The 15,807-nt window shown below is 39.9% G+C and overlaps 1 protein-coding gene across 1 annotated transcript in view; it reads right to left on the bottom strand.

The window, feature by feature from the left end:
- The window catches only part of LOC131437688 (cadherin-99C), a 471,448-nt gene that overhangs the window by 183,511 nt on the left and 272,130 nt on the right, over window positions 1-15,807 (bottom strand). The window contains exons 4-5 of the mRNA XM_058607195.1: window positions 6,069-6,247; window positions 5,828-5,950 (exon numbers count right to left, since the gene is read on the bottom strand). Of these exons, the coding sequence (XP_058463178.1) occupies window positions 5,828-5,950; window positions 6,069-6,247 (302 nt within the window). The remainder of the gene's footprint in view (window positions 1-5,827; window positions 5,951-6,068; window positions 6,248-15,807) is intronic.

Raw genomic sequence — 15,807 nt, 5'->3', positions numbered from 1 at the left:
CTCCTGAAAATTGAAATGATGAACAAAGATAGCAGAATTCCAAGAAAAAATCACGACACAAATGACATTCTAAAACACAAAACTCTAACTTTGTAATATTCACATATCTTTACCATAAACAGCAGACATTTCTTGACAAAATATTCACAAATTAGCGGAATCGGTCAAGTGATTCAAAAGTTATAAATTAATCAAAAACATCTTTTCTAAAGAGAATCGAGAAAAGACACGGAAATTACTAAAACTTGATATTTTCAAAAAATTATAAATCAAAAACAAAAAAATAGTTATGATTAATAAAAAATATATTTTTTGAAGAAAATCGAAAATAATCGATTTTTTTGATCCACCCTAACAAGAAAATGGTCACCCCAATGACAAAATAAAAAAAAAAAACGGGTCTGTATGTAGATTTGCGTCGTCAGTAAATTTACTAATTTTAACTGTCATTTAGGAATTTGTGCTTAGGGCACATAGCCGTATTAACTTTTGTTTACGTTTCGTCATAGACTCGTCAGTGCATAACAGTTTATATTGCACTGTTATGCCACCTAGCAGTCCAACATGAACCACTGAAGCAGACGTAAAGTTAAAGCCATTTTCAAAACACTTTTTGGTTTTGCACCGAAATGCAACGTCATTACTAACGTGCCAAACGGAAACAATGTTGAATGAAAGGACTCTCAGTCCCATAGGTTTCTATTGAATTTTATTCGGATCGAACTTCCGGTTCGGGAGTAATGGGGTAAAATGTGCAAACAAAAACAGAAAAAAGTGCACTCAATGTCCTCAGAGGCGGGTTATCCGATTTTCTGCAACTTAGATTCAAATTAAAGGCCCCATAGTTCTATAGCCTACTTTTGAATTTTATCTGGATCCGACTTCCGTTTTCGGAGTGCAAAAGATAAAATGTGCAAAATAAATTAAATAAGTGCACTCAATTTTCTCATAGACCGCTCATCCAATTTTCACAAGCTTAGGTTCAAATGAAAGGTCTTACAATCCCATATAATTGTTCGGATACGACTTCCAGCTCCCGAATTACAGGCTGATAAGTTAGAAAAATGTCATTTTCAGGACCGTGTTTTTATACATAAAACGGAAAAATCGAGCAAAATATCTTCAACTAACCGTATAGTTCTTCAATTGAACAGTTTTGGTTCGTTGACGACTGAATACACTGATTTTAAGTATCACCGGATCTTCGTTCCCGATTTCCATTCCAAGCGTCAAACGCTCAGGTCGTATTCTCATTTGGACTTCGAACGTCGAGAGGAACAGTCGCCAGCTATGAACGCAGACATTTCGCGTGCTACAAAACCTCAAACGATCAGGTCGTGCTCTCATTTGGACCCAAATCGCATTCAGTTTTGGATTCAGGAGCCGAACTTTGGATTGATTTCTGTAAATGAATTCTAAAACTGAATTTCGAATCTAATCTAGTTCACCTGAACTCTGGACATAATTTCAGGTTTTCAGAGTCTGCATGCTGAAACTGGATTTCGGAACTAAATTAAAATTCAGAATTCAGTTCCAGAACGAAATTGCAACTGAATTTTAAGCCTGTTTAGCATGTCACAAATAATTCAAAAATAAAGTCTTCAAAAATGTTTGATATTAACGAGTAACAAAGAAGCTAATACAGGAAGCCTTTCTCGTACTTGAGTTTGACTGAGCAGAAAGTGAAGCAAGTGCATCATTCCGATTGGTTAAGGTCCAGAGCTCAATCCCAGTTCCAGGATCAAGAATTCAGTTCAGTATTGAATCAATTGTGGGACATTTGCAGAGCCAGTTTCGCTTCAAAGAAGATCGATTGCGTCATCCTGCTGCTGGTCGTTTGCATTGGAGCAAAATAAAGGGTGATTTTTTAAGAGCTTGAGAACTTTTTTAAACAATAAAACGCATAAAATTTGCAAAATCTCATCGGTTCTTTATTTTAAACGTTAGATTGGTACATGACATTTACTTTTTGAAGATAATTTCATTTAAATGTTGACCGCGGCTGCGTCTTAGGTGGTCCATTCGGAAAATCCGCTTTTTTATCGACAAATTTTGTTCAGCGATGAGGCTCATTTCTGGTTGAATGGCTACGTAAATAAGCAAAATTGCCGCATTTGGAGTGAAGAGCAACCAGAAGCCGTTCAAGAACTGCCCATGCATCCCGAAAAATGCACTGTTTGGTGTGGTTTGTACGCTGGTGGAATCATTGGACCGTATTTTTTCAAAGATGCTGTTGGACGCAACGTTACAGTGAATGGCGATCGCTATCGTTCGATGCTAACAAACTTTTTGTTGCCAAAAATGGAAGAACTGAACTTGGTTGACATGTGGTTTCAACAAGATGGCGCTACATGCCACACAGCTCGCGATTCTATGGCCATTTTGAGGGAAAACTTCGGAGAACAATTCATCTCAAGAAATGGACCGGTAAGTTGGCCACCAAGATCATGCGATTTGACGCCTTTAGACTATTTTTTGTGGGGCTACGTCAAGTCTAAAGTCTACAGAAATAAGCCAGTAACTATTCCAGCTTTGGAAGACAACATTTCCGAAGAAATTCGGGCTATTCCGGCCGAAATGCTCGAAAAAGTTGCCCAAAATTGGACTTTCCGAATGGACCACCTAAGACGCAGCCGCGGTCAACATTTAAATGAAATTATCTTCAAAAAGTAAATGTCATGTACCAATCTAACGTTTAAAATAAAAAACCGATGAGATTTTGCAAATTTTATGCGTTTTATTGTTTAAAAAAGTTCTCAAGCTCTTAAAAAATCACCCTTTACAACGAGAAGTAGACAACGATGGGGAACATTATGTCAAAAAAGCTCTTCTAATGGCTCCAAATGTTATCTAGAGAACTACAAAAGTTGCTTCTTTGCAAATCGTTCCCGTTTTCGGAAGTACCGAAAAAATAGATCATGTACTTCAAGCCATAAATCATTCCAAGCGTCAAACGCCACAGTCGTGCTCTCATCATGAAGCTGAATTTTGAATTTATTTCTGTAAATTAATTCTAGAACTGAACTCCAAGTCTAATCTGGTCGACCTGAATTCAGAACTTAAATTCAGGTTTGAAGTATAGTTTCAAAATTCTGTTTCATGATTTAGTTTCAGAATTCAAAACCTGCATTCTGGAACTGTATTTCGGAGCTAAATTCAGTTTCGGAATTAAAATTCAGAAAAGAAACTGATTTTTGAGCCTGTTTAGTATGTCACAAATAATTTTTTTTAATGTTTGGTATCAATCAAAGAAGAAAACGAAACCTTTCTCGTGCTTGAGTTTGTATAAAAGGTTAACACTTGATATATTTGAAGATGCAGCTTGAAGTTGACTGAGCAGAAAGTAAAGGAAGTGCATCATTCCGATTGGTTCAGGTCCAGAGCTCAGTTTCAGTTTCTGGATCAAGAATTCAGTTCAGTATTGAATATTGAATCCTTCGAAGAAGATCGATTGCGTCATCCTGCTGTTGGTCGTTTGCATTGGTGCAAAATACAACGAGAAGTGGACACCACTGGGGAACATTATGCAAAAACAGCCCTTCTAATGTTGTCTAAAGAACTATAAAAATTCCTTCTTTGCAAATCTGAGATAAAAACCATCAGTTTAATGTAAATCTAGAATAATTTGAATATGCAAATCCGAAATGAAATAATCGACAACAAAACTTGTGTATGATGCAATTTTTTGTACTCGCATTTGTTCTGCGTTAATTAATTGTGTAGTAGAAAATATCATTTTTATTTGTATTCACAACTTTCAGTTATGTCTGTGACATCCGCCTTTATTTTCTTTTTGTTCTTATAAGTACTTAACAGTTCGGCTGAAAAGTTCGTATCGTTTAATAGATCCACACATTTTTTTTGCCAAAACTCGTTTTTATTATTCAACATAATTGCCATCAGAGGCGATACAGTGATTATAGCGATCTTCCAACTTTTCGATACCATTTTTGTAGTACGATTTGTCCTTTGCCTCAAAATAGGCCTCAGTTTCAGCGATTACCTCTTCATTGCTTCTAATTTTTTTACTAGCGAGCATTCTCTTGAGGTCTGAGAAGAGGAAAAAGTCACTGGGGGCCAAATCTGGAGAATACGGTGGATGAGGGAGCAATTCGAAGCCCAATTCGTTCTATTTCAGCATGGTTTTCATCGACTTGTGACACGGTGCATTGTCTTGATGAAACAAAACCTTTTTTTTTCTTCAAATGAGGCGTTTTTTTGAAATTTCATCCTTCAAACGCTCTAATAACGCTATATAATAGTCACTGTTGATGGTTTTTCCCTATTCAAGGTAGTCGATGAAAATTATACCATGCGAATCCCAAAGTACAGACGCCATAACCTTACCGGCCGATTGTTGAGTCTTTCCACGCTTTGAGTTCGGTTCATCGCGTGCAGTCCACTCAGCTGACTGTCGATTGGACTCCGGAGTGAAGTGATGGAGCCATGTTTCGTCCATTGTTATATATCGACGAAAAAAATCGGTTTTATTTCGATATAACAGCTCCAAACACTGCTCAGAATCATCAACTCGTGGCGCCCTCTCATAGAAACGATACAAACTTTTCAGCCGATCTGTTATTTTGAGAAAAGTTAGCTTAACGGTTCCTAAGATTATAAATATTGTTGATATTACAGGACAGTTTGTTTGCAATGTTTTATCAGATTATCCAGAATATATTGAATGAAATTTGGTTTATCGTGAAACTTCTTCACCAAGAAATGCAATCTAAATATTACAAACTGAGGAAAGAATATATGCAACCTACTAACAACTAAGAAAACTAAGCACTTAAATTTCTATCTTCAAACCTGGCCAATGCAAAGTACAAAAGAGAAGTGTACAAATTAAATCTGTTCAGCATCTCGCATTCCGAATCCAAGCCCTGCTGGCCGGGACAACGGGAATCGTATTAAAAGTCGTGGCAGGCACCAACCGATGGTAGGTAGGTAGGTAGGTCTCGGATGCAAAATGAGTGCAAAGAACTCGTAGAACTGGCGACAGGCCCCAGAAAGACCGTAACAATAATCACATTCGGATATGTGCAGTGAATTAATTTCGCCTCACCGCCACACTCACACACACAAACACTCACACGCACAGGACTGCGACCATTCCCATTCACGATTGCCCATTTTGGGATTCCATGCGCTATTGAAATGATATCATCGGAACCGAACCGACGAGGATCGCTGGTGGCGTATAATAATGAGGCACAGAAATAAAAAAATAAAACACGGAACGATGATCTGCGAAAGCCGTCGTAAACCCGGTCGGGAATGCCCGGTGCATATTCTGCACAATTATTATGCGTGGCGAATTAATAGAGCCGGAGAAGCTAGCTTCCCGCTACCAACCAGTTGGAAAATTATAGGCTCACGTTAGTTCTCAAGGGTTTCAGCGCGCAAAACGCTCCGGTTACGGGTAAGATCTTCTCTCCCTGAATGGCTCGAGGATTACGGAATGACGACGACGACGTTCGGAGAGTAATAAATAATGCACAAAAATCAGCAGCCCAAGCCGAGAAAGGAAACACGACCGTTCGACCGTTTTGAAAAGGATCAGAGAAAATGCACAGTTGAAAGTTTTAACCCGATATCGGTCCAAATTGAAGCAAAAGTTGACTTGATCGGTTGACTGTTGGCAGTGAAAAAAAAAACAATTGACACTACACCGGATTACTTGGAGTCCTCGATGATCGCTTTTGGCCATAAATATAATTTTAACTACCCTTCAACCGGTGTTGACGCATGACGGTTCTCTAGTTTCGCCTGATTATCGGTTATATCTGTGTTTCGATCTACAGACGTAGACGGCGGCACTTACCTCCGGCACGGTAGTTTCGTACGGCGTGTTGATAAACATCGGTGGATTATCGTTCACATCCGACACTCGCACGATGATCGGTATGTTGCGTTTGCGGCGCGTTGATCGGATCGTACACGTTATCTGCAAAGTGTTCATGAGAGCATATCGAAGTTCAAGGTTAAAATGGTGACGACCAAGAAGACAAAGTGCAGAAGTGAGTGAGAAGCGGGGCGCGTATTCTGCACACTGCATTACGTACCTGGAAGACGATGTGGCTGAGATTCTCCTCGTCCCGATCGAGTGGGTGGATCAGTTGCAGGGATTTACCGTTCAGAACGAACGTGGGATTGCCCTTCGGAAAGATTAAATCCAGTGCAATCTCCTCTTCCGGATCACCGTAGATCGGAAGCTCCGGAGGCGTTGTGCGTTGGCCGATTGCTGCGAACGAGAGAAGGAAAAGTTCATTAAATGTTGCTCGATGACAGACGGATTAAATCAGACGTTTGGTGTATGGCAATAATAAAGTTAAGAAGCTCGGTCGACACCCTGAGGTGTGTCGATGCCGAAGAACGAACACAGCAAAAAAAATTAATATTACGGGTGACGCTATTCAATATTCGACGCGTCCATTTGAAAATTTGACTTGAAACGGAAATCACTAGCTCACAAAGTACTGCCGTTTATCGACCAAACCACCTCACTCATGAGCAGTGCGGTGAAATTTCAGTTTCAATCGAATAATATCAGATGAAAATGAAATTTATGGTCACCGGCCGTCAACATATCGATACAAATTCATTTGACTGTTGCTGCCATTTTCAAGTGTAGCTCCCAGAATTCATCGTCAGTTGAAGTGTTGCTTGCTCAGTTTCAAGTGCCAAGTAATCTAGCTGCTTCATTGTCTTCGCTGTTGGTAGTGAGCAAGTTCGAATGAATAGAATTATAAATGAAGTAAAGTATTCAAAATGAAAACTGAAGTAGGAACCTGTAACTGCTCATGAGACCTGGTTTCTTCTAGTCATCAGCTCCAGCGATGCCAACCCTACGGATTTATCCGTAGATCTACGGATTTTTGTCTTTTCAACGGGTCTACGGATGGACGGATTTTTCATTATTTAAAAAATGAATATTGTCGCATCATTTATCCAGATTTTTTTGCATGTCCAATTATAGAAACTATCCAACATCTACCGGCACTGAGTACTCATTTTAAAGAAGCCTGTCTTTATCGCCTTGCATTCCAAGCTGATGATTTTACGTAGTTTTTTTATTTATTGATTTACTTGTATTTGATACGTACTAATTTTCATTCTAAACATTTTTTAGATATATTCATATAAGTTCACGGCAAGCTCGTCGCTAAGAAGCATGTACGAGTATAATTAGACTTGGAGTCAAATCTACGGATTTGACCTTAGGAAAAAGTGGCATCACTGATCAGCTCACATCATGGTTTTGTTAACCAATACCAGCACACTCACCGATACATATCATCACTGACACCGAACTCTAGTGGCATTGATGGTTCTCAGTTTTGATTTCATTGTACCCTAGGACAGGACCTGACAATTGTTAATCCACTTTTAGGACCAATTTCGGACCAGCTCGTGATTGGTTGAAATTGACATTAGCAAGTACAAGTTGTTGAAATCAATATTACTGCAGGGTGGTAGAAAAAGGGTTGTCAGTATCGTCGGTAACAAAGTAGCTTGATATTAGATATTTTATTTTTCGGGTCATCTTTTCTAAATTATTAATTTCAATAGGATTTAAGTTCAATTTGTTTTTAAGTCCTGTCAATGCGGAAAGTATACGAGTACATTTAACAATCACTGGATGATACAAAGAAAAAGCCTGAAATCACGAAGTGTGATATGGACGAGAATATTGATTATGTTGGTTGAGAATAGCACCGAATCTTTGGATACTTCTGTATGTTATTATTTTTCTCAAATAAAATATGTTGAATACTTTAGTTAATAAAGAAACAAGAATTAATTACCCAAAATTGAGTGTTTTAGAAAAATTTTATTAAGCTGTTTCAACTAAACGTTTTCTTCAAAACAAACATCTGATCAAAATGAATCCAGAGCTATATTTTTGACCGATATAACATTTGTCTAAGTGTTTTCAAATGATAAATAATCGCATGTTATAAGGGGAGAAAGTTTTCAGAATGAATAATTATCTCTACTGGCAACAGTGATCGCGAGGCATTTATTATTTATAGCAGGGAGCAACCGGAATAAGAAGAGAAATATTTTACTGGAAAAAGAAGCCAGTTGTCTGGTCCTGTCCTATGTGTAGAGACAATTTCGTGAACGCCATTGCGATGTTTTTTTTTTTCAAATAAAATTTTTATTAGGCTCATTTGCTTTAGCTTAACGTGGCCGATTGTCTTGTTGTTAGGGAGAGAGAAAGGGATGCCGTATTACGGGGCGGCATACTCCCCAGTTAGTAAGGGGACATAGGGAGGGTGGGACCTACACAGTATTGAATTGAAATTTGAATACATCATTGGTTTGTGGCATACATCTTTTAGACACATTTTGCGTTCGATGAATCCTCATGTTTTTCAGCTTGTAGCAATGAAGAGATTATTCTGGATTGGGATGCTTCGTTGGTGTGTTCTGACGTTGATGTGACGTTTTTGGGTAGCTTCCAGCAACTCAGTCAGTTCAAGGCAGGTGCATGCTCCGAAGCATCGTTTACACAGGCCATACTTCCAGCAACGTAAAGAAGAGTGCGGTAGAGCTGTAGACGAGAAAGAGATAGGGAGAGCACTAAATTTGAGCATTGATAGTTTTCAAGAAGTTATAGATGAGAGTCATATAAGGAAGATTTCGAGTTGCCAAGACGTCGCGGACTGGTACGAAGGGTGGTATACCTCGGGCCCGAAGGGAACCTATGAGTTGGGACCTGGCATCACAATACTCGACACATGTCCAAACAACATGTTCGATGTCATGATAACCCTCACCGCAAACGCAGACACCACTCTCAGCGAGCCCCACACGACGGAGATGCGCGCTGAACATATAATGATTAGACATGAGCCTTGACATTACACGAATAAAGTCTCGGCTCACGTCTAACCCCCGGAACCAAGCTTTCGTCGATACCTGTGGGACTATTGAGTGTAACCATCGTCCCAGAGTTCCACTATTCCATGTATTCTGCCAGCTGGCTAGAGTTTTCTGACGACAGCAACTGAAAAATTCATTGAAGCAGATTGGTCTTTCATAGATATCACCTTCTAGTGCGCCCACCTTGGCAAACGAGTCCGCCCTCTCATTGCCCCGTATGGAACAATGTGAGGGGACCCAAACCAAGGTAATCTGGTATGATTTTGCAGATAAAGCACTCAATTGTTCCCGTATTTTCCCCAGGAAATACGGTGAGTGCTTTCCAGGCTTCACTGAACGGAGAGCCTCAATGGAACTGAGACTGTCCGATACAATGAAGTAGTGATCTGTGGGCAGAGTGTCAATGATCTCAAGGGTATACTGAATTGCAGCTAGTTCTGCGACGTAAACTGAAGCTGGATCACTGAGTTTATAGGAAGCGGTGAAATTTACATTGAATATACCGAAGCCAGTGGACCCGTCTAGATATGATCCGTCAGTGTAAAACATTTTATTACAGTCGACTTCTTTAAATTTATTATTAAAAATTTTTGGGATCTCTTGAGGGCGTACAGGATCCGGGATTCCACGAATTTCTTCTTTCATGGATGTGTCGAAAAACACAGTAGAATTAGAAGTATCCACAAAATGAACACGATTGGGAACAAACGAAGAAGGATTTATATTCTGAGCCATGTAGTCAAAATACAAGGACATAAAACGGGTTTGTGAATTAAGCTCGACGAGCTTTTCAAAGTTTTCTATCACCATCGGATTCAAAATGTCGCATCGGATTAGCAGTCGATATGAGAGATCCCAGAACCTGTTTTTCAACGGTAAGACGCCCGCCAGCACTTCAAGACTCATCGTATGGGTTGATTGCATGCAACCCAAGGCAATACGTAAACAACGATACTGAATTCTTTCCAGTTTAATGAAATGAATATTCGTAGCGGAGCGGAAACAGAAACATCCATATTCCATTACTGACAATATCGTCGTTTTGTACAACCTGATCAGGTCTCCTGGGTGAGAGCCCCACCAAGTTCCGGTTATTGTACGAAGGAAATTGATTCTCTGTAGGCATTTTCGTTTCAAATACCTAATGTGACATCCCCAGGTACCTTTGGAATCGAACCAGACCCCGAGATATTTAAATGTGAAAACCTGAGCTATGGTTTCACCCCCTAGTTGAAGCTGTAATTGCGCAGGTTCTCGCTTCCTTGAAAATACAACCAGCTCAGTTTTCTCCGTAGAGAACTCGATACCCATTTGAAAAGCCCATGTCGACAAGTTGTCGAGGGTATCTTGCAATGGTCCTTGGAGATCGGCAGCTTTGGGTCCTATAATAGACACAACACTGTCGTCGTCAAGTTGTCTTAGCGTGCAAGATGTGTTGATACATTCATCAATGTTATTTACGTAAAAGTTGTATAAAAGGGGGCTTAAGCATGAGCCCTGAGGAAGACCCATGTAACTGAATCGCTTTGTCGTCAAATCACCATGCTCAAAATGCATGTGTTTCTCGGACAATAGATTATATAAAAAGTTGTTCAAAACTGGTGAAAGACCATGCTGATGCAACTTCTCAGATAGAACGTTAATGGAAACTGAATCGAATGCCCCCTTGATGTCGAGGAAAACTGATGCCATTTGTTCTTTACGAGCAAATGCCATTTGAATTTCTGTTGAGAGCAACGCTAGACAATCGTTCGTTCCTTTGCCCCTGCGGAACCCAAATTGTGTACCTGAAAGCAATCCATTTGTTTCGACCCAATTGTCTAGACGGAAGAGAATCATTTTCTCCAACAATTTCCGAATACAGGAAAGCATAGCAATCGGCCGATACGAATTGTGATCGGAGGCTGGTTTTCCAGGTTTTTGAATAGTAATAACTCTCACTTCTCTCCATTCGTGTGGGACAATATTACCCTCGAGGAACTTGTTGAATAAATTCAACAAGCGCCTTTTGGCAGAGTCGGGCAGATTTTTCAACAAGTTGAATTTAATTCTGTCTAACCCCGGGGCTCTATTGTTACACGACAAGAGCGCAAGTGAGAACTCTACCATCGAAAACGGTGTTTCGTTTGTATCCAATGTCGCGACGCGGGATATCTTCTGTTCCGGAACAGAATCAGGACATACTTTCTTAGCGAAATCAAATATCCAGCGGTTAGAATATTCCTCGCTTTCGTTCGCGTGATTTCGATTGCGCATGCGACGGGCCGTATTCCAAAGAGTGCTCATTGCTGTTTCTCTCGTTAATCCGTCAACAAACCTTCGCCAGTAACCGCGTTTCTTAGCTTTAATCAGACTTTTCATTTGAAATTCTAACGCCGCGTTTTTCCGATAATTATCTGGAGTTCCGTTCCTTCTAAACGAGATGAAGGCTGAAGCTTTTTTCGTTTTCAGCTCTGAGCACTCTTTGTCCCACCATGGGTTGGGAGAACGCATACTAGTTTGCGCGCTAGGTACTCGTTTCGTCTGAGCTTGAATTGCGGTGTCAAGAATCAAGCCAGCCAAAAATGTATACTCTTCCTCCGGAGGAAGCTCATGTGATGTTTCCAGTTTCTCAGACATCGAGCTCGCGTAACGTTTCCAATCAATGTTTCGTGTGAAATCGTACGAAACATTGATTGTTTCCGATGGTCTTCCACGGTTGGTGATAGAAACTATGATCGGCAAGTGATCGCTACCGTGAGGATCACAGATTACCTTCCACTTGCAATCTAACTGTAGCGAAGTCGAGCAAAGGGATAAATCCAGCGCACTTGGTTGTGCTGGTGGTCTAGGGTTCCGTGTCATTTCTCCCGTGTTTAGAATTGTCAAATTGAAGTTGTCACACAGATCTTGAATTAACGAAGAACGATTATCATCATATAAGCAGCCCCATCCTGTACCATGCGAGTTAAAGTCCCCTAAAACCAGCCGCGGTGAAGGAAGAAGTTCTATGATGTCTGCAAGCCGACGATGCCCTATCGAGACTCTGGGAGGAATGTAGATAGAAGCTATACATAGATCTTTGCCTTTAATATTAATTTGGCAAGCAACAACTTCAATTCCCGGTGTCGAGGGGAGGTTAATACGATAAAATGAATAGCACTTTTTAATCCCTAAAAGTACACCTCCATAAGAGTCTTCTCGGTCCAGGCGGATTATGTTAAAATTATGGAAGTCGAGGTTGATGTTAGAAGTAAGCCAAGTTTCACTCAAGGAGAATACATCGCAATTATGAGTATGTATTAAGTGTTTGAAAGAATCAAGTTTTGGGATGATACTTCTGCAATTCCACTGAAGCACAATGATCATATCTTCGATTCTCAGTGGTAAATTATCCATCAAAAGATACGATCGCTGCAAGGAGGGGCCATTGTTCAGTCAACTGTTTTAAAAATGTCCTTACTGTTGGCAGTAGAGCAGTTAGGAAGCTTTTCAGAGGATCAGTAATATTGAAGGCTGTTAATATCCAGTCCACGATATCAGAAAATTTCAATAATCCAGCGTTTGTTGGATTTTCTGGTTGTGATTTGGGGTCATTCGGGGTTTTTGATGCCCCAGGAAGTGCTGGGTACTCCTTATCATCCCTAAGTTTTTTGAACCCAGGAGGTGTTTGCTTCGGTTTTGAGTCAGCACTTTTTGTTTCCGTTTGGTTCTTTTGTGACGAAGAGGACAATCTGAGGCCTTTACGAGGAAGCTTGGGAGAAGCCAGATTTTGTCTTTTCCTGCTTCCTTCAACCTGTGTGTAGGAAGGTCCTTCGCCTGGGTCGTCAGAGGTATCCTCTTCAACTGGCAAGATTGCAAACGGGTTCTCAGGGGTCGATGGAGTGGTTCTTTTTAAGATTTCCGCATGAGAACGTTTGGAACGTTCTTTCACGGATCGCTTCAATTTCTCCGCACGCTGTATGTACGTAGGGCACACCGAAAGATCATGAGGATTCTCCCCGCAGTAGCAACACTTTTCCACTGCTCTTCTGCAGAGATCGTCCTCATGGGCCTCTCCGCATTTGCCGCATCGCAGTTTGTTGCAACAATAGGTTGCCGTATGACCTAGCTGTTTGCAGCTTGTACAATGCATTACCCGCGGTACATACAGCCGAACAGGTAGACGAACTCCACTCACTACCAAATAATTTGGAAGTGCAGATCCGGCAAAAGTCACGCGAAATGAGTCCGATTGGTAAAATTTACCATCTATCGATTTGGAGTGCAATTGCTTGCACTCCAAAATTTTCACTGGTTGAAGGTCGGGGTTTTTGAAACGGCCTACCCCGTCCTTCATCAGATCTTCGATTGTCAGACTTTCGTCACGGACCACACCGTCGATCTCCACCACATGAGACGGGACGTACACGCGGTACTCCTTCGTGAACAACTCGTTGGTAGCAATCCCGTTTGCTTGCTTCAGGTCGGACACAACAACGCGTAACTTGTTTGGCGAAACCTTATCTATTGTTTTTATTGCCGAGTAATGTTTTTCCAGGTCCCGAGCAATATTTAAAACTCTGAGAGACTTTAATTTGGGCCGGAAGTATACCACCCACGGACCCCCCGAGCCATCGTCTTGGTAAACTTTTTGGCGAGCAGGCAATATCTTAAAGGGAGATGGAGGCATCGGAGAGGGAAATGGCATCGGAGAGGGAGATGGTATCGGAGGGGGAGATGGTATCGGAGGGGGAGATGGTATAGGAGGGGTAGATGGCATCTCGGAAGCAAACTCAGCCTCTAAATGTTCTTCGTTCATTCGTTCAGCTTCGCCCTCCTCCGAGACACCCCCACTGTCATCAATATTCATATTTAAAGTGCGGGAGTAAAGAAGTCTCCCGCACTTGAAATGAAAAAGAAAGAAATAAAATGAAAAGAAAATATATGAATAGTAAAAGTTGAAAGAAAAAGTTTGAGAAAATACTTAACAGTATGTCACGGTAAGCTGTTAGGTGAGTTGCTCCTTCACTCCTTCGTTGTGCTTCAGCGTGACCTTGACTCAGGATTTGGCTGCTGTGATGCGGGTAGCAAACAATAGAAATAACTGCTGCCCGAGGATAGCACAATAGCGTCTACTGTCGATACTGATACAAAACCGGTGCACAGACAGAACTCACTTGCGGGGATGCTACTTTTTATCACTTTTATTTAATGCCTATACTACAGCCTCTGCTGTGATAGGCACCTTCGTCTTACCGATGTCGATTGTTAAAAAACGCGTGTGATCACTTCGAACATTCGGTTACGAATGCCATTGCGATGTTCTACACTCTAAGAAAAATTTAAAGTTACACATAACGTAAAATCAAGCGTGCCATATTTCCATGGGTGATAACTAAATATCACATCCAAAAACATGTAAATTTAAGTGTTGTATCTATTCCGTTGTTAAATTCAGTCGAATAAGCTGTAAGTGATCAATATTTACATGCATCACGATGTAAATTTAAGTAAATTGCGATGTGCATCTATTGAAACATTAATTTACATGATTTTTCTTTGTGGGTAGCGTAACATTTATTGACATGAAATTTGACAAAAAAAAATACTAAAAAAACAATGTATACGACGTTTAGGTTCTATTTCCAATAAGCATGCAAGTTTTTCGTTTCGTGAGGAAGTTGATTTTTTACAAAATGTCGATGAGTTACAGATTTTTTTCAAAATTTTACAGACTTTAGCTAAAACTGCATTTATTTGAAGGCGATTGATTTTAATTCTTATTTGAATCGATACATTGACAGTTAAAATAAAAGCTCATGTACTTTTACCATTGAAAGTTTGTTTAAAAACATCAAAATTTAAAATATAAATACCATACCTCTTTTAAAACCAAATGATACCATCAGTGTTTCAAAATGACAGTGTTCATAACAAAATTTAATTCATTCGAATAGAAAAGTATCGCGATCATAAAAAACTGGGTTTAAAAATGTTTTCTAAAATGTCTCTACCTGTCTAACGAACCCAAAAAGCAACAACTATAATTAATATTTTTTAGACTAGCTATGCCAAGCAGCATTGCTTCCACTGGAAATTCTTTGTTACTATCGCCATTGAAAAAAAGTAGTTGGTAGAACATGCTATACAACAAAAAATAGAAAGTTTCATTTGCATTTTCGAAAAGGAATAACCTCAGAACACACCCGCAACCAAAGTTGCCACATTTAAATCTGAATTTTTCAGGAGAAAAATCTATAAATCTGTATCGGAGGATCAAAAAATTGCATTGAAAATCTGTATATGAAAATGATAAAAGATTGAAGCATAGCGAAACGAAAAGTCATTAGACCCCAAATTCTATGAAACTAAAATTTATTTGCATCTGACTTTTACAATTTTGTATTTTTGTGGAAATATGTTTAAGTGTAATTGACAATCTTTCCCTTTCACTACCTTAAATTTTTACCAAAACTATAATCTTTCCGCTCAAGTAAAAGAACTTTGAGCTGCAAGAAGACGTGAACTGTCATTTGCAGATAGGGCCATTTGTAGTGAGTACCGTTCTTGATATTCTCCACTATTTTATTTTTATGCTCTTATTAGCAATACAACAAAATCAGTACAATGATTTTACTGCGTGACAAAACAGCGCCATTATTTAATTTATTTTTACTCGATCATTGTTGAATTTTCAAATCACACTATTAAAAATCTGGTACTCAAAGCGAACACGCACACCGGTATACAAATACAGAAACCGAACCGTAGCCTGGTGTACTCGGTACTTGCAAGAAATTCATGTCGCGAACTAAACACGACCGACTGCTGAACCGAACACTGTATGCAGCATACGAAAATATGTGCCGACAGTTCGATTTTGGAATGGCGTCGAACATTGACATTCCATGGCAACTCTGAGAATGTGATTACAAACGAGACAGTGGGCCG

The sequence above is a fragment of the Malaya genurostris genome, chromosome 1, assembly GCF_030247185.1.
Source record: "Malaya genurostris strain Urasoe2022 chromosome 1, Malgen_1.1, whole genome shotgun sequence".
Classification (NCBI taxonomy): domain Eukaryota; kingdom Metazoa; phylum Arthropoda; class Insecta; order Diptera; family Culicidae; genus Malaya; species Malaya genurostris.
Note: the sequence above shows the minus strand (reverse complement) of the source record. Positions and strands in the feature narration are given on the sequence as shown.